This window comes from Asterias rubens, chromosome 10 (genome assembly GCF_902459465.1).
Source record: "Asterias rubens chromosome 10, eAstRub1.3, whole genome shotgun sequence".
Lineage (NCBI taxonomy): Eukaryota > Metazoa > Echinodermata > Asteroidea > Forcipulatida > Asteriidae > Asterias > Asterias rubens.
Genome location: NC_047071.1, coordinates 5,450,343 through 5,469,097, shown reverse-complemented (window position 1 = coordinate 5,469,097; position 18,755 = coordinate 5,450,343). Strand labels below are relative to the sequence as shown.

At 42.1% G+C, this 18,755-nt stretch overlaps 11 protein-coding genes across 11 annotated transcripts; all 11 read left to right on the top strand.

Annotated features, from left to right (window-relative positions):
- The first annotated feature begins 2 nt into the window (after positions 1 to 2).
- Positions 3 to 1,058, top strand: LOC117295590 (histone H1-gamma, late-like). The gene is made up of 2 exons (XM_033778288.1): positions 3 to 542; positions 1,014 to 1,058. Exons 1-2 carry the CDS (start codon positions 3 to 5, stop codon positions 1,056 to 1,058), a joined length of 585 nt encoding a protein of 194 aa, XP_033634179.1.
- A 603-nt stretch (positions 1,059 to 1,661) lies between these two features.
- Positions 1,662 to 2,993, top strand: LOC117295589 (histone H1-gamma, late-like). The gene is made up of 2 exons (XM_033778286.1): positions 1,662 to 2,201; positions 2,976 to 2,993. Exons 1-2 carry the CDS (start codon positions 1,662 to 1,664, stop codon positions 2,991 to 2,993), a joined length of 558 nt encoding a protein of 185 aa, XP_033634177.1.
- A 332-nt stretch (positions 2,994 to 3,325) lies between these two features.
- Positions 3,326 to 5,511, top strand: LOC117295588 (late histone H1-like). Its single transcript, XM_033778285.1, has 3 exons — positions 3,326 to 3,865; positions 4,381 to 4,722; positions 5,494 to 5,511. Exons 1-3 carry the CDS (start codon positions 3,326 to 3,328, stop codon positions 5,509 to 5,511), a joined length of 900 nt encoding a protein of 299 aa, XP_033634176.1.
- A 332-nt stretch (positions 5,512 to 5,843) lies between these two features.
- LOC117295587 (histone H1-gamma, late-like) lies at positions 5,844 to 7,174 on the top strand. The gene is made up of 2 exons (XM_033778284.1): positions 5,844 to 6,383; positions 7,157 to 7,174. The coding sequence occupies exons 1-2, from the start codon at positions 5,844 to 5,846 to the stop codon at positions 7,172 to 7,174; spliced, it is 558 nt and encodes a 185-aa protein (XP_033634175.1).
- Positions 7,175 to 7,505: 331 nt separating this feature from the next.
- Positions 7,506 to 8,834, top strand: LOC117295585 (histone H1-gamma, late-like). Its single transcript, XM_033778283.1, has 2 exons — positions 7,506 to 8,045; positions 8,817 to 8,834. Exons 1-2 carry the CDS (start codon positions 7,506 to 7,508, stop codon positions 8,832 to 8,834), a joined length of 558 nt encoding a protein of 185 aa, XP_033634174.1.
- Positions 8,835 to 9,165: 331 nt separating this feature from the next.
- LOC117295584 (histone H1.1, embryonic-like) lies at positions 9,166 to 10,270 on the top strand. The gene is made up of 2 exons (XM_033778282.1): positions 9,166 to 9,705; positions 10,178 to 10,270. The coding sequence occupies exons 1-2, from the start codon at positions 9,166 to 9,168 to the stop codon at positions 10,268 to 10,270; spliced, it is 633 nt and encodes a 210-aa protein (XP_033634173.1).
- A 554-nt stretch (positions 10,271 to 10,824) lies between these two features.
- On the top strand, positions 10,825 to 11,881 carry LOC117295583 (histone H1-gamma, late-like). The gene is made up of 2 exons (XM_033778281.1): positions 10,825 to 11,364; positions 11,837 to 11,881. Exons 1-2 carry the CDS (start codon positions 10,825 to 10,827, stop codon positions 11,879 to 11,881), a joined length of 585 nt encoding a protein of 194 aa, XP_033634172.1.
- Positions 11,882 to 12,484: 603 nt separating this feature from the next.
- LOC117295582 (histone H1-gamma, late-like) lies at positions 12,485 to 13,813 on the top strand. The gene is made up of 2 exons (XM_033778280.1): positions 12,485 to 13,024; positions 13,796 to 13,813. Exons 1-2 carry the CDS (start codon positions 12,485 to 12,487, stop codon positions 13,811 to 13,813), a joined length of 558 nt encoding a protein of 185 aa, XP_033634171.1.
- Positions 13,814 to 14,145: 332 nt separating this feature from the next.
- LOC117295581 (histone H1.1, embryonic-like) lies at positions 14,146 to 15,249 on the top strand. The gene is made up of 2 exons (XM_033778278.1): positions 14,146 to 14,685; positions 15,157 to 15,249. The coding sequence occupies exons 1-2, from the start codon at positions 14,146 to 14,148 to the stop codon at positions 15,247 to 15,249; spliced, it is 633 nt and encodes a 210-aa protein (XP_033634169.1).
- Positions 15,250 to 15,803: 554 nt separating this feature from the next.
- On the top strand, positions 15,804 to 16,908 carry LOC117295580 (histone H1.1, embryonic-like). The gene is made up of 2 exons (XM_033778277.1): positions 15,804 to 16,343; positions 16,816 to 16,908. Exons 1-2 carry the CDS (start codon positions 15,804 to 15,806, stop codon positions 16,906 to 16,908), a joined length of 633 nt encoding a protein of 210 aa, XP_033634168.1.
- Positions 16,909 to 17,436: 528 nt separating this feature from the next.
- LOC117295579 (histone H1.1, embryonic-like) lies at positions 17,437 to 18,540 on the top strand. Its single transcript, XM_033778276.1, has 2 exons — positions 17,437 to 17,976; positions 18,448 to 18,540. The coding sequence occupies exons 1-2, from the start codon at positions 17,437 to 17,439 to the stop codon at positions 18,538 to 18,540; spliced, it is 633 nt and encodes a 210-aa protein (XP_033634167.1).
- Positions 18,541 to 18,755: the final 215 nt, after the last annotated feature.

The window sequence follows — 18,755 nt, the reverse complement described above, 5'->3', positions numbered from 1 at the left end:
TCATGGCTACCGTGAAAAAGTCTGCAACCGTTCGGGCCCACCCTCCAGCAATCAAGATGGTGGTTGCCGCTATCGTGGCACTGAAGGAGAAAAACGGTTCGTCCAGTCAAGCCATCAGAAAGTACATCAAGGACACATTCCAAGTCGACATGGACAGGCAGGCCGTTTTCATCCGAAAAGCCCTCAATACCGGTGTGCAGAAGGGAGTTCTTATCCAGACCAAGGGCAAGGGAGCTTCCGGTTCATTCAAATTGGACCCAGCAAAGGACAAGGCCAAGGAACAGGCGGAGAAGGTCAAAGAACGAGCCAAGGCCAAGAAAGAGAAGGATCAAGCAAAGAAAGCAGAGATGAAAGCCAAGAAAGCAGAGAAAGCCGCAGCCAAGAAGGAGAAGGCCAAGAAAACCAAGATAACCAAGAAGAAGACTCCAAAGAAAATCGTCAAGAAGACACCCACCAAGAAAGTTGCAGCCAAGAAAACAGCAGCCAAGCCATCAAAGAAAGTCGCCAAGCCCAGCAAAGCCGCAAAGAGTCCAAAGCCAAAGGCAAAGAAGGCCACCAAAGCAGCAAAGCCGAAGAAGACCACCAAGCCAAAGAAGTAGTCAGTTCCCACCCGGGACAATCAACCAAACCAAACGGCTCTTTTCAGAGCCACAACTTACAAAAAGAGACTATTACCTGCATTTGTCTAGGAAAAATAATTGAAAAATTAAATAATCACATCGGCAGATAATTTATTTGTTTCGATAAAAAAAATACATCAAAATATTAAATACATAAACATTACATAAATAAGTAACTAGTTTGATCAAAAACACTATGTAACAGAAACAAAATGGCGAAAAACGATGGATCTAATAAAAACAAACTCACAAGTTTACATAAAAGGAGCGGTGATGTAGGGGGGCATTATGCAACAAAACAAAATGGCGAAACACGATGAATTTGATGTAAACAAACGTACCAATTTACATAACTATGCGGTGTTTGTTAGTTTGTTTGTTTGTTTTCTGAAGGGGGGCAGTAGAGACACGGGGGGGTACACAGAAGGGCGGAAATAGTAAGAATGTATCAACTTGCATGCGACTCCACTGCCTTAAGCACCAATAATGCCCAAATAACAAAAACGAGTTTGTTTCTCGAAATTGTCGCAAGACAATTTTACAACAACTATTGCGTGATTGGATTAATTGACTTGCTAAGATCATCATCATTATTTGAAGCAATAATCATATGTTACATAAATCGATGTAACATTATATGCGACAAAAAAATGAATAAAATTTCACTATCGGAAACAATGTCATTTCATAGTGGTCGTTTCAGGCTTAGATATTGAGACCTCGTAAAAGAAAATTGTATGCATGGAAAGGTTAGAACTTGACCAACACATCTACAGTTATGGGGAAATTGTCCGATGCTATTTTAAACAAGAATTTTGCAAATCAGAAGAAAAATGAAACACACTAATATTGGAGTAAATTCCAGCTCCACGCGAACCGCCGAGTCTCGCCGGTTGATTGAGCAGCGTGAATGGACCCAGGGGCTGCTCAGAGCCACCCGTGACCCTTGAAAAAGGCTGACGGTCCGGTGGGTCTCATCAGTATTGCTCGCTGTAAAGCTTCTTACGAAACGATTCCCTCGCATCATCTCTCTCTATCATCATGGCTACCGTGAAAAAGTCTGCAACCGTTCGGGCCCACCCTCCAGCAATCAAGATGGTGGTTGCCGCTATCGTGGCACTGAAGGAGAAAAACGGTTCGTCCAGTCAAGCCATCAGAAAGTACATCAAGGACACATTCCAAGTCGACATGGACAGGCAGGCCGTTTTCATCCGAAAAGCCCTCAATACCGGTGTGCAGAAGGGAGTTCTTATCCAGACCAAGGGCAAGGGAGCTTCCGGTTCATTCAAATTGGACCCAGCAAAGGACAAGGCCAAGGAACAGGCGGAGAAGGTCAAAGAACGAGCCAAGGCCAAGAAAGAGAAGGATCAAGCAAAGAAAGCAGAGATGAAAGCCAAGAAAGCAGAGAAAGCCGCAGCCAAGAAGGAGAAGGCCAAGAAAACCAAGATAACCAAGAAGAAGACTCCAAAGAAAATCGTCAAGAAGACACCCACCAAGAAAGTTGCAGCCAAGAAAACAGCAGCCAAGCCATCAAAGAAAGTCGCCAAGCCCAGCAAAGCCGCAAAGAGTCCAAAGCCAAAGGCAAAGAAGGCCACCAAAGCAGCAAAGCCGAAGAAGACCACCAAGCCAAAGAAGTAGTCAGTTCCCACCCGGGACAATCAACCAAACCAAACGGCTCTTTTCAGAGCCACAACTTACAAAAAGAGACTATTACCTGCATTTGTCTAGGAAAAATAATTGAAAAATTAAATAATCACATCGGCAGATAATTTATTTGTTTCGATAAAAAAAATACATCCAAAATATTAAATACATAAACATTACATAAATAAGTAACTAGTTTGATCAAAAACACTATGTAACAGAAACAAAATGGCGAAAAACGATGGATCTAATAAAAACAAACTCACAAGTTTACATAAAAGCAGCGGTGATGTAGGGGGGCATTATGCAACAAAACAAAATGGCGAAACACGATGAATTTGATGTAAACAAACGTACCAATTTACATAACTATGCGGTGTTTGTTAGTTTGTTTGTTTGTTTTCTGAAGGGGGGCAGTAGAGACACGGGGGGGGGGGTACACAGAAGGGCGGAAATAGTAAGAATGTATCAACTTGCATGCGACTCCACTGCCTTAAGCACCAATAATGCCCAAATAACAAAAACGAGTTTGTTTCTCGAAATTGTCGCAAGACAATTTTACAACAACTATTGCGTGATTGGATTAATTGACTTGCTAAGATCATCATCATTATTTGAAACAATAATCATATGTTACATAAATCGATGTAACATTATATGCGACAAAAAAATGAATAAAATTTCACTATCGGAAACAATGTCATTTCATAGTGGTCGTTTCAGGCTTAGATATTGAGACCTCGTAAAAGAAAATTGTATGCATGGAAAGGTTAGAACTTGACCAACACATCTACAGTTATGGGGAAATTGTCCGATGCTATTTTAAACAAGAATTTTGCAAATCAGAAGAAAAATGAAACACACTAATATTGGAGTAAATTCCAGCTCCACGCGAACCGCCGAGTCTCGCCGGTTGATTGAGCAGCGTGAATGGACCCAGGGGCTGCTCAGAGCCACCCGTGACCCTTGAAAAAGGCTGACGGTCCGGTGGGTCTCATCAGTATTGCTCGCTGTAAAGCTTCTTACGAAACGATTCCCTTGCATCATCTCTCTCTATCATCATGGCTACCGTGAAAAAGTCTGCAACCGTTCGGGCCCACCCTCCAGCAATCAAGATGGTGGTTGCCGCTATCGTGGCACTGAAGGAGAAAAACGGTTCGTCCAGTCAAGCCATCAGAAAGTACATCAAGGACACATTCCAAGTCGACATGGACAGGCAGGCCGTTTTCATCCGAAAAGCCCTCAATACCGGTGTGCAGAAGGGAGTTCTTATCCAGACCAAGGGCAAGGGAGCTTCCGGTTCATTCAAATTGGACCCAGCAAAGGACAAGGCCAAGGAACAGGCGGAGAAGGTCAAAGAACGAGCCAAGGCCAAGAAAGAGAAGGATCAAGCAAAGAAAGCAGAGATGAAAGCCAAGAAAGCAGAGAAAGCCGCAGCCAAGAAGGAGAAGGCCAAGAAAACCAAGATAACCAAGAAGAAGACTCCAAAGAAAATCGTCAAGAAGACACCCACCAAGAAAGTTGCAGCCAAGAAAACAGCAGCCAAGCCATCAAAGAAAGTCGCCAAGCCCAGCAAAGCCGCAAAGAGTCCAAAGCCAAAGGCAAAGAAGGCCACCAAAGCAGCAAAGCCGAAGAAGACCACCAAGCCAAAGAAGTAGTCAGTTCCCACCCGGGACAATCAACCAAACCAAACGGCTCTTTTCAGAGCCACAACTTACAAAAAGAGACTATCACCTGCATTTGTCTAGGAAAAATAATTGAAAAATTAAATAATCACATCGGCAGATAATTTATTTGTTTCGATAAAAAAAATACATCCAAAATATTAAATACATAAACATTACATAAATAAGTAACTAGTTTGATCAAAAACACTATGTAACAGAAACAAAATGGCGAAAAACGATGGATCTAATAAAAACAAACCCACAAGGTTACATAAAAGCAGCGGTGATGTAGGGGGGGGGGGGCATTATGCAACAAAACAAAATGGCGAAACAAGGAGAAAAACGGTTCGTCCAGTCAAGCCATCAGAAAGTACATCAAGGACACATTCCAAGTCGACATGGACAGGCAGGCCGTTTTCATCCGAAAAGCCCTCAATACCGGTGTGCAGAAGGGAGTTCTTATCCAGACCAAGGGCAAGGGAGCTTCCGGTTCATTCAAATTGGACCCAGCAAAGGACAAGGCCAAGGAACAGGCGGAGAAGGTCAAAGAACGAGCCAAGGCCAAGAAAGAGAAGGATCAAGCAAAGAAAGCAGAGATGAAAGCCAAGAAAGCAGAGAAAGCCGCAGCCAAGAAGGAGAAGGCCAAGAGAACCAAGATAACCAAGAAGAAAACTCCAAAGAAAATCGTCAAGAAGACACCCACCAAGAAAGTTGCAGCCAAGAAAACAGCAGCCAAGCCATCAAAGAAAGTCGCCAAGCCCAGCAAAGCCGCAAAGAGTCCAAAGCCAAAGGCAAAGAAGGCCACCAAAGCAGCAAAGCCGAAGAAGACCACCAAGCCAAAGAAGTAGTCAGTTCCCACCCGGGACAATCAACCAAACCAAACGGCTCTTTTCAGAGCCACAACTTACAAAAAGAGACTATTACCTGCATTTGTCTAGGAAAAATAATTGAAAAATTAAATAATCACATCGGCAGATAATTTATTTGTTTCGATAAAAAAAATACATCCAAAATATTAAATACATAAACATTACATAAATAAGTAACTAGTTTGATCAAAAACACTATGTTACAGAAACAAAATGGCGAAAAACGATGGATCTAATAAAAACAAACTCACAAGTTTACATAAAAGCAGCGGTGATGTAGGGGGGCATTATGCAACAAAACAAAATGGCGAAACACGATGAATTTGATGTAAACAAACGTACCAATTTACATAACTATGCGGTGTTTGTTAGTTTGTTTGTTTGTTTTCTGAAGGGGGGCAGTAGAGACACGGGGGGGGTACACAGAAGGGCGGAAATAGTAAGAATGTATCAACTTGCATGCGACTCCACTGCCTTAAGCACCAATAATGCCCAAATAACAAAAACGAGTTTGTTTCTCGAAATTGTCGCAAGACAATTTTACAACAACTATTGCGTGATTGGATTAATTGACTTGCTAAGATCATCATCATTATTTGAAACAATAATCATATGTTACATAAATCGATGTAACATTATATGCGACAAAAAAATGAATAAAATTTCACTATCGGAAACAATGTCATTTCATAGTGGTCGTTTCAGGCTTAGATATTGAGACCTCGTAAAAGAAAATTGTATGCATGGAAAGGTTAGAACTTGACCAACACATCTACAGTTATGGGGAAATTGTCCGATGCTATTTTAAACAAGAATTTTGCAAATCAGAAGAAAAATGAAACACACTAATATTGGAGTAAATTCCAGCTCCACGCGAACCGCCGAGTCTCGCCGGTTGATTGAGCAGCGTGAATGGACCCAGGGGCTGCTCAGAGCCACCCGTGACCCTTGAAAAAGGCTGACGGTCCGGTGGGTCTCATCAGTATTGCTCGCTGTAAAGCTTCTTACGAAACGATTCCCTCGCATCATCTCTCTCTATCATCATGGCTACCGTGAAAAAGTCTGCAACCGTTCGGGCCCACCCTCCAGCAATCAAGATGGTGGTTGCCGCTATCGTGGCACTGAAGGAGAAAAACGGTTCGTCCAGTCAAGCCATCAGAAAGTACATCAAGGACACATTCCAAGTCGACATGGACAGGCAGGCCGTTTTCATCCGAAAAGCCCTCAATACCGGTGTGCAGAAGGGAGTTCTTATCCAGACCAAGGGCAAGGGAGCTTCCGGTTCATTCAAATTGGACCCAGCAAAGGACAAGGCCAAGGAACAGGCGGAGAAGGTCAAAGAACGAGCCAAGGCCAAGAAAGAGAAGGATCAAGCAAAGAAAGCAGAGATGAAAGCCAAGAAAGCAGAGAAAGCCGCAGCCAAGAAGGAGAAGGCCAAGAAAACCAAGATAACCAAGAAGAAGACTCCAAAGAAAATCGTCAAGAAGACACCCACCAAGAAAGTTGCAGCCAAGAAAACAGCAGCCAAGCCATCAAAGAAAGTCGCCAAGCCCAGCAAAGCCGCAAAGAGTCCAAAGCCAAAGGCAAAGAAGGCCACCAAAGCAGCAAAGCCGAAGAAGACCACCAAGCCAAAGAAGTAGTCAGTTCCCACCCGGGACAATCAACCAAACCAAACGGCTCTTTTCAGAGCCACAACTTACAAAAAGAGACTATTACCTGCATTTGTCTAGGAAAAATAATTGAAAAATTAAATAATCACATCGGCAGATAATTTATTTGTTTCGATAAAAAAAATACATCCAAAATATTAAATACATAAACATTACATAAATAAGTAACTAGTTTGATCAAAAACACTATGTAACAGAAACAAAATGGCGAAAAACGATGGATCTAATAAAAACAAACTCACAAGTTTACATAAAAGCAGCGGTGATGTAGGGGGGCATTATGCAACAAAACAAAATGGCGAAACACGATGAATTTGATGTAAACAAACGTACCAATTTACATAACTATGCGGTGTTTGTTAGTTTGTTTGTTTGTTTTCTGAAGGGGGGCAGTAGAGACACGGGGGGGGGTACACAGAAGGGCGGAAATAGTAAGAATGTATCAACTTGCATGCGACTCCACTGCCTTAAGCACCAATAATGCCCAAATAACAAAAACGAGTTTGTTTCTCGAAATTGTCGCAAGACAATTTTACAACAACTATTGCGTGATTGGATTAATTGACTTGCTAAGATCATCATCATTATTTGAAAGCAATAATCATATGTTACATAAATCGATGTAACATTATATGCGACAAAAAAATGAATAAAATTTCACTATCGGAAACAATGTCATTTCATAGTGGTCGTTTCAGGCTTAGATATTGAGACCTCGTAAAGAAAATTGTATGCATGGAAAGGTTAGAACTTGACCAACACATCTACAGTTATGGGGAAATTGTCCGATGCTATTTTAAACAAGAATTTTGCAAATCAGAAGAAAAATGAAACACACTAATATTGGAGTAAATTCCAGCTCCACGCGAACCGCCGAGCCTCGCCGGTTGATTGAGCAGCGTGAATGGACCCAGGGGCTGCTCAGAGCCACCCGTGACCCTTGAAAAAGGCTGACGGTCCGGTGGGTCTCATCAGTGTTGCTCGCTGTAAAGCTTCTTACGAAACGATTCCCTCGCATCATCTCTCTCTATCATCATGGCTACCGTGAAAAAGTCTGCAACCGTTCGGGCCCACCCTCCAGCAATCAAGATGGTGGTTGCCGCTATCGTGGCACTGAAGGAGAAAAACGGTTCGTCCAGTCAAGCCATCAGAAAGTACATCAAGGACACATTCCAAGTCGACATGGACAGGCAGGCCGTTTTCATCCGAAAAGCCCTCAATACCGGTGTGCAGAAGGGAGTTCTTATCCAGACCAAGGGCAAGGGAGCTTCCGGTTCATTCAAATTGGACCCAGCAAAGGACAAGGCCAAGGAACAGGCGGAGAAGGTCAAAGAACGAGCCAAGGCCAAGAAAGAGAAGGATCAAGCAAAGAAAGCAGAGATGAAAGCCAAGAAAGCAGAGAAAGCCGCAGCCAAGAAGGAGAAGGCCAAGAAAACCAAGATAACCAAGAAGAAGACTCCAAAGAAAATCGTCAAGAAGACACCCACCAAGAAAGTTGCAGCCAAGAAAACAGCAGCCAAGCCATCAAAGAAAGTCGCCAAGCCCAGCAAAGCCGCAAAGAGTCCAAAGCCAAAGGCAAAGAAGGCCACCAAAGCAGCAAAGCCGAAGAAGACCACCAAGCCAAAGAAGTAGTCAGTTCCCACCCGGGACAATCAACCAAACCAAACGGCTCTTTTCAGAGCCACAACTTACAAAAAGAGACTATTACCTGCATTTGTCTAGGAAAAATAATTGAAAAATTAAATAATCACATCGGCAGATAATTTATTTGTTTCGATAAAAAAAATACATCCAAAATATTAAATACATAAACATTACATAAATAAGTAACTAGTTTGATCAAAAACACTATGTAACAGAAACAAAATGGCGAAAAACGATGGATCTAATAAAAACAAACTCACAAGTTTACATAAAAGCAGCGGTGATGTAGGGGGGCATTATGCAACAAAACAAAATGGCGAAACACGATGAATTTGATGTAAACAAACGTACCAATTTACATAACTATGCGGTGTTTGTTAGTTTGTTTGTTTGTTTTCTGAAGGGGGGCAGTAGAGACACGGGGGGGGTACACAGAAGGGCGGAAATAGTAAGAATGTATCAACTTGCATGCGACTCCACTGCCTTAAGCACCAATAATGCCCAAATAACAAAAACGAGTTTGTTTCTCGAAATTGTCGCAAGACAATTTTACAACAACTATTGCGTGATTGGATTAATTGACTTGCTAAGATCATCATCATTATTTGAAGCAATAATCATATGTTACATAAATCGATGTAACATTATATGCGACAAAAAAATGAATAAAATTTCACTATCGGAAACAATGTCATTTCATAGTGGTCGTTTCAGGCTTAGATATTGAGACCTCGTAAAGAAAATTGTATGCATGGAAAGGTTAGAACTTGACCAACACATCTACAGTTATGGGGAAATTGTCCGATGCTATTTTAAACAAGAATTTTGCAAATCAGAAGAAAAATGAAACACACTAATATTGGAGTAAATTCCAGCTCCACGCGAACCGCCGAGTCTCGCCGGTTGATTGAGCAGCGTGAATGGACCCAGGGGCTGCTCAGAGCCACCCGTGACCCTTGAAAAAGGCTGACGGTCCGGTGGGTCTCATCAGTATTGCTCGCTGTAAAGCTTCTTACGAAACGATTCCCTCGCATCATCTCTCTCTATCATCATGGCTACCGTGAAAAAGTCTGCAACCGTTCGGGCCCACCCTCCAGCAATCAAGATGGTGGTTGCCGCTATCGTGGCACTGAAGGAGAAAAACGGTTCGTCCAGTCAAGCCATCAGAAAGTACATCAAGGACACATTCCAAGTCGACATGGACAGGCAGGCCGTTTTCATCCGAAAAGCCCTCAATACCGGTGTGCAGAAGGGAGTTCTTATCCAGACCAAGGGCAAGGGAGCTTCCGGTTCATTCAAATTGGACCCAGCAAAGGACAAGGCCAAGGAACAGGCGGAGAAGGTCAAAGAACGAGCCAAGGCCAAGAAAGAGAAGGATCAAGCAAAGAAAGCAGAGATGAAAGCCAAGAAAGCAGAGAAAGCCGCAGCCAAGAAGGAGAAGGCCAAGAAAATCAAGATAACCAAGAAGAAGACTCCAAAGAAAATCGTCAAGAAGACACCCACCAAGAAAGTTGCAGCCAAGAAAACAGCAGCCAAGCCATCAAAGAAAGTCGCCAAGCCCAGCAAAGCCGCAAAGAGTCCAAAGCCAAAGGCAAAGAAGGCCACCAAAGCAGCAAAGCCGAAGAAGACCACCAAGCCAAAGAAGTAGTCAGTTCCCACCCGGGACAATCAACCAAACCAAACGGCTCTTTTCAGAGCCACAACTTACAAAAAGAGACTATTGCCTGCATTTGTCTAGGAAAAATAATTGAAAAATTAAATAATCACATCGGCAGATAATTTATTTGTTTCGTTAAAAAAAATACATCCAAAATATTAAATACATAAACATTACATAAATAAGTAACTAGTTTGATCAAAAACACTATGTTACAGAAACAAAATGGCGAAAAACGATGGATCTAATAAAAACAAACTCACAAGTTTACATAAAAGCAGCGGTGATGTAGGGGGGCATTATGCAACAAAACAAAATGGCGAAACACGATGAATTTGATGTAAACAAACGTACCAATTTACATAAATATGCGGTGTTTGTTAGTTTGTTTGTTTGTTTTCTGAAGGGGGGCAGTAGAGACACGGGGGGTACACAGAAGGGCGGAAATAGTAAGAATGTATCAACTTGCATGCGACTCCACTGCCTTAAGCACCAATAATGCCCAAATAACAAAAACGAGTTTGTTTCTCGAAATTGTCGCAAGACAATTTTACAACAACTATTGCGTGATTGGATTAATTGACTTGCTAAGATCATCATCATTATTTGAAGCAATAATCATATGTTACATAAATCGATGTAACATTATATGCGACAAAAAAATGAATAAAATTTCACTATCGGAAACAATGTCATTTCATAGTGGTCGTTTCAGGCTTAGATATTGAGACCTCGTTAAAGAAAATTGTATGCATGGAAAGGTTAGAACTTGACCAACACATCTACAGTTATGGGGAAATTGTCCGATGCTATTTTAAACAAGAATTTTGCAAATCAGAAGAAAAATGAAACACACTAATATTGGAGTAAATTCCAGCTCCACGCGAACCGCCGAGTCTCGCCGGTTGATTGAGCAGCGTGAATGGACCCAGGGGCTGCTCAGAGCCACCCGTGACCCTTGAAAAAGGCTGACGGTCCGGTGGGTCTCATCAGTATTGCTCGCTGTAAAGCTTCTTACGAAACGATTCCCTCGCATCATCTCTCTCTATCATCATGGCTACCGTGAAAAAGTCTGCAACCGTTCGGGCCCACCCTCCAGCAATCAAGATGGTGGTTGCCGCTATCGTGGCACTGAAGGAGAAAAACGGTTCGTCCAGTCAAGCCATCAGAAAGTACATCAAGGACACATTCCAAGTCGACATGGACAGGCAGGCCGTTTTCATCCGAAAAGCCCTCAATACCGGTGTGCAGAAGGGAGTTCTTATCCAGACCAAGGGCAAGGGAGCTTCCGGTTCATTCAAATTGGACCCAGCAAAGGACAAGGCCAAGGAACAGGCGGAGAAGGTCAAAGAACGAGCCAAGGCCAAGAAAGAGAAGGATCAAGCAAAGAAAGCAGAGATGAAAGCCAAGAAAGCAGAGAAAGCCGCAGCCAAGAAGGAGAAGGCCAAGAAAACCAAGATAACCAAGAAGAAGACTCCAAAGAAAATCGTCAAGAAGACACCCACCAAGAAAGTTGCAGCCAAGAAAACAGCAGCCAAGCCATCAAAGAAAGTCGCCAAGCCCAGCAAAGCCGCAAAGAGTCCAAAGCCAAAGGCAAAGAAGGCCACCAAAGCAGCAAAGCCGAAGAAGACCACCAAGCCAAAGAAGTAGTCAGTTCCCACCCGGGACAATCAACCAAACCAAACGGCTCTTTTCAGAGCCACAACTTACAAAAAGAGACTATTACCTGCATTTGTCTAGGAAAAATAATTGAAAAATTAAATAATCACATCGGCAGATAATTTATTTGTTTCGATAAAAAAAATACATCCAAAATATTAAATACATAAACATTACATAAATAAGTAACTAGTTTGATCAAAAACACTATGTAACAGAAACAAAATGGCGAAAAACGATGGATCTAATAAAAACAAACCCACAAGTTTACATAAAAGCAGCGGTGATGTAGGGGGGCATTATGCAACAAAACAAAATGGCGAAACACGATGAATTTGATGTAAACAAACGTACCAATTTACATAAATATGCGGTGTTTGTTAGTTTGTTTGTTTGTTTTCTGAAGGGGGGCAGTAGAGACACGGGGGGGTACACAGAAGGGCGGAAATAGTAAGAATGTATCAACTTGCATGCGACTCCACTGCCTTAAGCACCAATAATGCCCAAATAACAAAAACGAGTTTGTTTCTCGAAATTGTCGCAAGACAATTTTACAACAACTATTGCGTGATTGGATTAATTGACTTGCTAAGATCATCATCATTATTTGAAGCAATAATCATATGTTACATAAATCGATGTAACATTATATGCGACAAAAAAATGAATAAAATTTCACTATCGGAAACAATGTCATTTCATAGTGGTCGTTTCAGGCTTAGATATTGAGACCTCGTTAAAGAAAATTGTATGCATGGAAAGGTTAGAACTTGACCAACACATCTACAGTTATGGGGAAATTGTCCGATGCTATTTTAAACAAGAATTTTGCAAATCAGAAGAAAAATGAAACACACTAATATTGGAGTAAATTCCAGCTCCACGCGAACCGCCGAGTCTCGCCGGTTGATTGAGCAGCGTGAATGGACCCAGGGGCTGCTCAGAGCCACCCGTGACCCTTGAAAAAGGCTGACGGTCCGGTGGGTCTCATCAGTATTGCTCGCTGTAAAGCTTCTTACGAAACGATTCCCTCGCATCATCTCTCTCTATCATCATGGCTACCGTGAAAAAGTCTGCAACCGTTCGGGCCCACCCTCCAGCAATCAAGATGGTGGTTGCCGCTATCGTGGCACTGAAGGAGAAAAACGGTTCGTCCAGTCAAGCCATCAGAAAGTACATCAAGGACACATTCCAAGTCGACATGGACAGGCAGGCCGTTTTCATCCGAAAAGCCCTCAATACCGGTGTGCAGAAGGGAGTTCTTATCCAGACCAAGGGCAAGGGAGCTTCCGGTTCATTCAAATTGGACCCAGCAAAGGACAAGGCCAAGGAACAGGCGGAGAAGGTCAAAGAACGAGCCAAGGCCAAGAAAGAGAAGGATCAAGCAAAGAAAGCAGAGATGAAAGCCAAGAAAGCAGAGAAAGCCGCAGCCAAGAAGGAGAAGGCCAAGAAAACCAAGATAACCAAGAAGAAGACTCCAAAGAAAATCGTCAAGAAGACACCCACCAAGAAAGTTGCAGCCAAGAAAACAGCAGCCAAGCCATCAAAGAAAGTCGCCAAGCCCAGCAAAGCCGCAAAGAGTCCAAAGCCAAAGGCAAAGAAGGCCACCAAAGCAGCAAAGCCGAAGAAGACCACCAAGCCAAAGAAGTAGTCAGTTCCCACCCGGGACAATCAACCAAACCAAACGGCTCTTTTCAGAGCCACAACTTACAAAAAGAGACTATTACCTGCATTTGTCTAGGAAAAATAATTGAAAAATTAAATAATCACATCGGCAGATAATTTATTTGTTTCGATAAAAAAAATACATCCAAAATATTAAATACATAAACATTACATAAATAAGTAACTAGTTTGATCAAAAACACTATGTAACAGAAACAAAATGGCGAAAAACGATGGATCTAATAAAAACAAACTCACAAGTTTACATAAAAGCAGCGGTGATGTAGGGGGGCATTATGCAACAAAACAAAATGGCGAAACACGATGAATTTGATGTAAACAAACGTACCAATTTACATAACTATGCGGTGTTTGTTAGTTTGTTTGTTTGTTTTCTGAAGGGGGGCAGTAGAGACACGGGGGGGGTACACAGAAGGGCGGAAATAGTAAGAATGTATCAACTTGCATGCGACTCCACTGCCTTAAGCACCAATAATGCCCAAATAACAAAAACGAGTTTGTTTCTCGAAATTGTCGCAAGACAATTTTACAACAACTATTGCGTGATTGGATTAATTGACTTGCTAAGATCATCATCATTATTTAAAGCAATAATCATATGTTACATAAATCGATGTAACATTATATGCGACAAAAAAATGAATAAAATTTCACTATCGGAAACAATGTCATTTCATAGTGGTCGTTTCAGGCTTAGATATTGAGACCTCGTTAAAGAAAATTGTATGCATGGAAAGGTTAGAACTTGACCAACACATCTACAGTTATGGGGAAATTGTCCGATGCTATTTTAAACAAGAATTTTGCAAATCAGAAGAAAAATGAAACACACTAATATTGGAGTAAATTCCAGCTCCACGCGAACCGCCGAGTCTCGCCGGTTGATTGAGCAGCGTGAATGGACCCAGGGGCTGCTCAGAGCCACCCGTGACCCTTGAAAAAGGCTGACGGTCCGGTGGGTCTCATCAGTATTGCTCGCTGTAAAGCTTCTTACGAAACGATTCCCTCGCATCATCTCTCTCTATCATCATGGCTACCGTGAAAAAGTCTGCAACCGTTCGGGCCCACCCTCCAGCAATCAAGATGGTGGTTGCCGCTATCGTGGCACTGAAGGAGAAAAACGGTTCGTCCAGTCAAGCCATCAGAAAGTACATCAAGGACACATTCCAAGTCGACATGGACAGGCAGGCCGTTTTCATCCGAAAAGCCCTCAATACCGGTGTGCAGAAGGGAGTTCTTATCCAGACCAAGGGCAAGGGAGCTTCCGGTTCATTCAAATTGGACCCAGCAAAGGACAAGGCCAAGGAACAGGCGGAGAAGGTCAAAGAACGAGCCAAGGCCAAGAAAGAGAAGGATCAAGCAAAGAAAGCAGAGATGAAAGCCAAGAAAGCAGAGAAAGCCGCAGCCAAGAAGGAGAAGGCCAAGAAAACCAAGATAACCAAGAAGAAGACTCCAAAGAAAATCGTCAAGAAGACACCCACCAAGAAAGTTGCAGCCAAGAAAACAGCAGCCAAGCCATCAAAGAAAGTCGCCAAGCCCAGCAAAGCCGCAAAGAGTCCAAAGCCAAAGGCAAAGAAGGCCACCAAAGCAGCAAAGCCGAAGAAGACCACCAAGCCAAAGAAGTAGTCAGTTCCCACCCGGGACAATCAACCAAACCAAACGGCTCTTTTCAGAGCCACAACTTACAAAAAGAGACTATTACCTGCATTTGTCTAGGAAAAATAATTGAAAAATTAAATAATCACATCGGCAGATAATTTATTTGTTTCGATAAAAAAAATACATCCAAAATATTAAATACATAAACATTACATAAATAAGTAACTAGTTTGATCAAAAACACTATGTAACAGAAACAAAATGGCGAAAAACGATGGATCTAATAAAAACAAACCACAAGTTTACATAAAAGCAGCGGTGATGTAGGGGGGCATTATGCAACAAAACAAAATGGCGAAACACGATGAATTTGATGTAAACAAACGTACCAATTTACATAAATATGCGGTGTTTGTTAGTTTGTTTGTTTGTTTTCTGAAGGGGGGCAGTAGAGACACGGGGGGTACACAGAAGGGCGGAAATAGTAAGAATGTATCAACTTGCATGCGACTCCACTGCCTTAAGCACCAATAATGCCCAAATAACAAAAACGAGTTTGTTTCTCGAAATTGTCGCAAGACAATTTTACAACAACTATTGCGTGATTGGATTAATTGACTTGCTAAGATCATCATCATTATTTGAAGCAATAATCATATGTTACATAAATCGATGTAACATTATATGCGACAAAAAAATGAATAAAATTTCACTATCGGAAACAATGTCATTTCATAGTGGTCGTTTCAGGCTTAGATATTGAGACCTCGTTAAAGAAAATTGTATGCATGGAAAGGTTAGAACTTGACCAACACATCTACAGTTATGGGGAAATTGTCCGATGCTATTTTAAACAAGAATTTTGCAAATCAGAAGAAAAATGAAACACACTAATATTGGAGTAAATTCCAGCTCCACGCGAACCGCCGAGTCTCGCCGGTTGATTGAGCAGCGTGAATGGACCCAGGGGCTGCTCAGAGCCACCCGTGACCCTTGAAAAAGGCTGACGGTCCGGTGGGTCTCATCAGTATTGCTCGCTGTAAAGCTTCTTACGAAACGATTCCCTTGCATCATCTCTCTCTATCATCATGGCTACCGTGAAAAAGTCTGCAACCGTTCGGGCCCACCCTCCAGCAATCAAGATGGTGGTTGCCGCTATCGTGGCACTGAAGGAGAAAAACGGTTCGTCCAGTCAAGCCATCAGAAAGTACATCAAGGACACATTCCAAGTCGACATGGACAGGCAGGCCGTTTTCATCCGAAAAGCCCTCAATACCGGTGTGCAGAAGGGAGTTCTTATCCAGACCAAGGGCAAGGGAGCTTCCGGTTCATTCAAATTGGACCCAGCAAAGGACAAGGCCAAGGAACAGGCGGAGAAGGTCAAAGAACGAGCCAAGGCCAAGAAAGAGAAGGATCAAGCAAAGAAAGCAGAGATGAAAGCCAAGAAAGCAGAGAAAGCCGCAGCCAAGAAGGAGAAGGCCAAGAAAACCAAGATAACCAAGAAGAAGACTCCAAAGAAAATCGTCAAGAAGACACCCACCAAGAAAGTTGCAGCCAAGAAAACAGCAGCCAAGCCATCAAAGAAAGTCGCCAAGCCCAGCAAAGCCGCAAAGAGTCCAAAGCCAAAGGCAAAGAAGGCCACCAAAGCAGCAAAGCCGAAGAAGACCACCAAGCCAAAGAAGTAGTCAGTTCCCACCCGGGACAATCAACCAAACCAAACGGCTCTTTTCAGAGCCACAACTTACAAAAAGAGACTATTACCTGCATTTGTCTAGGAAAAATAATTGAAAAATTAAATAATCACATCGGCAGATAATTTATTTGTTTCGATAAAAAAAATACATCCAAAATATTAAATACATAAACATTACATAAATAAGTAACTAGTTTGATCAAAAACACTATGTAACAGAAACAAAATGGCGAAAAACGATGGATCTAATAAAAACAAACTCACAAGTTTACATAAAAGCAGCGGTGATGTAGGGGGGCATTATGCAACAAAACAAAATGGCGAAACACGATGAATTTGATGTAAACAAACGTACCAATTTACATAACTATGCGGTGTTTGTTAGTTTGTTTGTTTGTTTTCTGAAGGGGGGCAGTAGAGACACGGGGGGTACACAGAAGGGCGGAAATAGTAAGAATGTATCAACTTGCATGCGACTCCACTGCCTTAAGCACCAATAATGCCCAAATAACAAAAACGAGTTTGTTTCTCGAAATTGTCGCAAGACAATTTTACAACAACTATTGCGTGATTGGATTAATTGACTTGCTAAGATCATCATCATTATTTGAAGCAATAATCATATGTTACATAAATCGATGTAACATTATATGCGACAAAAAAATGAATAAAATTTCACTATCGGAAACAATGTCATTTCATAGTGGTCGGTAAAGAAAATTGTATGCATGGAAAGGTTAGAACTTGACCAACACATCTACAGTTATGGGGAAATTGTCCGATGCTATTTTAAACAAGAATTTTGCAAATCAGAAGAAAAATGAAACACACTAATATTGGAGTAAATTCCAGCTCCACGCGAACCACCGAGTCTCGCCGGTTGATTGAGCAGCGTGAATGGACCCAGGGGCTGCTCAGAGCCACCCGTGACCCTTGAAAAAGGCTGACGGTCCGGTGGGTCTCATCAGTATTGCTCGCTGTAAAGCTTCTTACGAAACGATTCCCTTGCATCATCTCTCTCTATCATCATGGCTACCGTGAAAAAGTCTGCAACCGTTCGGGCCCACCCTCCAGCAATCAAGATGGTGGTTGCCGCTATCGTGGCACTGAAGGAGAAAAACGGTTCGTCCAGTCAAGCCATCAGAAAGTACATCAAGGACACATTCCAAGTCGACATGGACAGGCAGGCCGTTTTCATCCGAAAAGCCCTCAATACCGGTGTGCAGAAGGGAGTTCTTATCCAGACCAAGGGCAAGGGAGCTTCCGGTTCATTCAAATTGGACCCAGCAAAGGACAAGGCCAAGGAACAGGCGGAGAAGGTCAAAGAACGAGCCAAGGCCAAGAAAGAGAAGGATCAAGCAAAGAAAGCAGAGATGAAAGCCAAGAAAGCAGAGAAAGCCGCAGCCAAGAAGGAGAAGGCCAAGAAAACCAAGATAACCAAGAAGAAGACTCCAAAGAAAATCGTCAAGAAGACACCCACCAAGAAAGTTGCAGCCAAGAAAACAGCAGCCAAGCCATCAAAGAAAGTCGCCAAGCCCAGCAAAGCCGCAAAGAGTCCAAAGCCAAAGGCAAAGAAGGCCACCAAAGCAGCAAAGCCGAAGAAGACCACCAAGCCAAAGAAGTAGTCAGTTCCCACCCGGGACAATCAACCAAACCAAACGGCTCTTTTCAGAGCCACAACTTACAAAAAGAGACTATTACCTGCATTTGTCTAGGAAAAATAATTGAAAAATTAAATAATCACATCGGCAGATAATTTATTTGTTTCGTTAAAAAAAATACATCCAAATATTAAATACATAAACATTACATAAATAAGTAACTAGTTTGATCAAAAACACTATGTTACAGAAACAAAATGGCGAAAAACGATGGATCTAATAAAAACAAACTCACAAGTTTACATAAAAGCAGCGGTGATGTAGGGGGGCATTATGCAACAAAACAAAATGGCGAAACACGATGAATTTGATGTAAACAAACGTACCAATTTACATAACTATGCGGTGTTTGTTAGTTTGTTTGTTTGTTTTCTGAAGGGGGGCAGTAGAGACACGGGGGGTACACAGAAGGGCGGAAATAGTAAGAATGTATCAACTTGCATGCGACTCCACTGCCTTAAGCACCAATAATGCCCAAATAACAAAAACGAGTTTGTTTCTCGAAATTGTCGCAAGACAATTTTACAACAACTATTGCGTGATTGGATTAATTGACTTGCTAAGATCATCATCATTATTTGAAGCAATAATCATATGTTACATAAATCGATGTAACATTATATGCGACAAAAAAATGAATAAAATTTCACTATCGGAAACAATGTCATTTCATAGTGGTCGTTTCA

Bases quoted from the DNA above. Each gene is read 5' to 3' on its own strand.
- LOC117295590 (XM_033778288.1), top strand. From the start codon at position 3: ATGGCTACCGTGAAAAAGTCTGCAACCGTTCGGGCCCACCCTCCAGCA. The intron at 543-1,013 runs GCAAAGAAGGCC...TGTTTTCTGAAG, and splicing joins CAAAGAGTCCAAAGCCAAAG to GGGGGCAGTAGAGACACGGG.
- LOC117295589 (XM_033778286.1), top strand. From the start codon at position 1,662: ATGGCTACCGTGAAAAAGTCTGCAACCGTTCGGGCCCACCCTCCAGCA.
- LOC117295588 (XM_033778285.1), top strand. From the start codon at position 3,326: ATGGCTACCGTGAAAAAGTCTGCAACCGTTCGGGCCCACCCTCCAGCA. The intron at 3,866-4,380 runs GCAAAGAAGGCC...ACCGGTGTGCAG, and splicing joins CAAAGAGTCCAAAGCCAAAG to AAGGGAGTTCTTATCCAGAC.
- LOC117295587 (XM_033778284.1), top strand. From the start codon at position 5,844: ATGGCTACCGTGAAAAAGTCTGCAACCGTTCGGGCCCACCCTCCAGCA.
- LOC117295585 (XM_033778283.1), top strand. From the start codon at position 7,506: ATGGCTACCGTGAAAAAGTCTGCAACCGTTCGGGCCCACCCTCCAGCA.
- LOC117295584 (XM_033778282.1), top strand. From the start codon at position 9,166: ATGGCTACCGTGAAAAAGTCTGCAACCGTTCGGGCCCACCCTCCAGCA. The intron at 9,706-10,177 runs GCAAAGAAGGCC...TGTTTTCTGAAG, and splicing joins CAAAGAGTCCAAAGCCAAAG to GGGGGCAGTAGAGACACGGG.
- LOC117295583 (XM_033778281.1), top strand. From the start codon at position 10,825: ATGGCTACCGTGAAAAAGTCTGCAACCGTTCGGGCCCACCCTCCAGCA. The intron at 11,365-11,836 runs GCAAAGAAGGCC...TGTTTTCTGAAG, and splicing joins CAAAGAGTCCAAAGCCAAAG to GGGGGCAGTAGAGACACGGG.
- LOC117295582 (XM_033778280.1), top strand. From the start codon at position 12,485: ATGGCTACCGTGAAAAAGTCTGCAACCGTTCGGGCCCACCCTCCAGCA.
- LOC117295581 (XM_033778278.1), top strand. From the start codon at position 14,146: ATGGCTACCGTGAAAAAGTCTGCAACCGTTCGGGCCCACCCTCCAGCA. The intron at 14,686-15,156 runs GCAAAGAAGGCC...TGTTTTCTGAAG, and splicing joins CAAAGAGTCCAAAGCCAAAG to GGGGGCAGTAGAGACACGGG.
- LOC117295580 (XM_033778277.1), top strand. From the start codon at position 15,804: ATGGCTACCGTGAAAAAGTCTGCAACCGTTCGGGCCCACCCTCCAGCA. The intron at 16,344-16,815 runs GCAAAGAAGGCC...TGTTTTCTGAAG, and splicing joins CAAAGAGTCCAAAGCCAAAG to GGGGGCAGTAGAGACACGGG.
- LOC117295579 (XM_033778276.1), top strand. From the start codon at position 17,437: ATGGCTACCGTGAAAAAGTCTGCAACCGTTCGGGCCCACCCTCCAGCA. The intron at 17,977-18,447 runs GCAAAGAAGGCC...TGTTTTCTGAAG, and splicing joins CAAAGAGTCCAAAGCCAAAG to GGGGGCAGTAGAGACACGGG.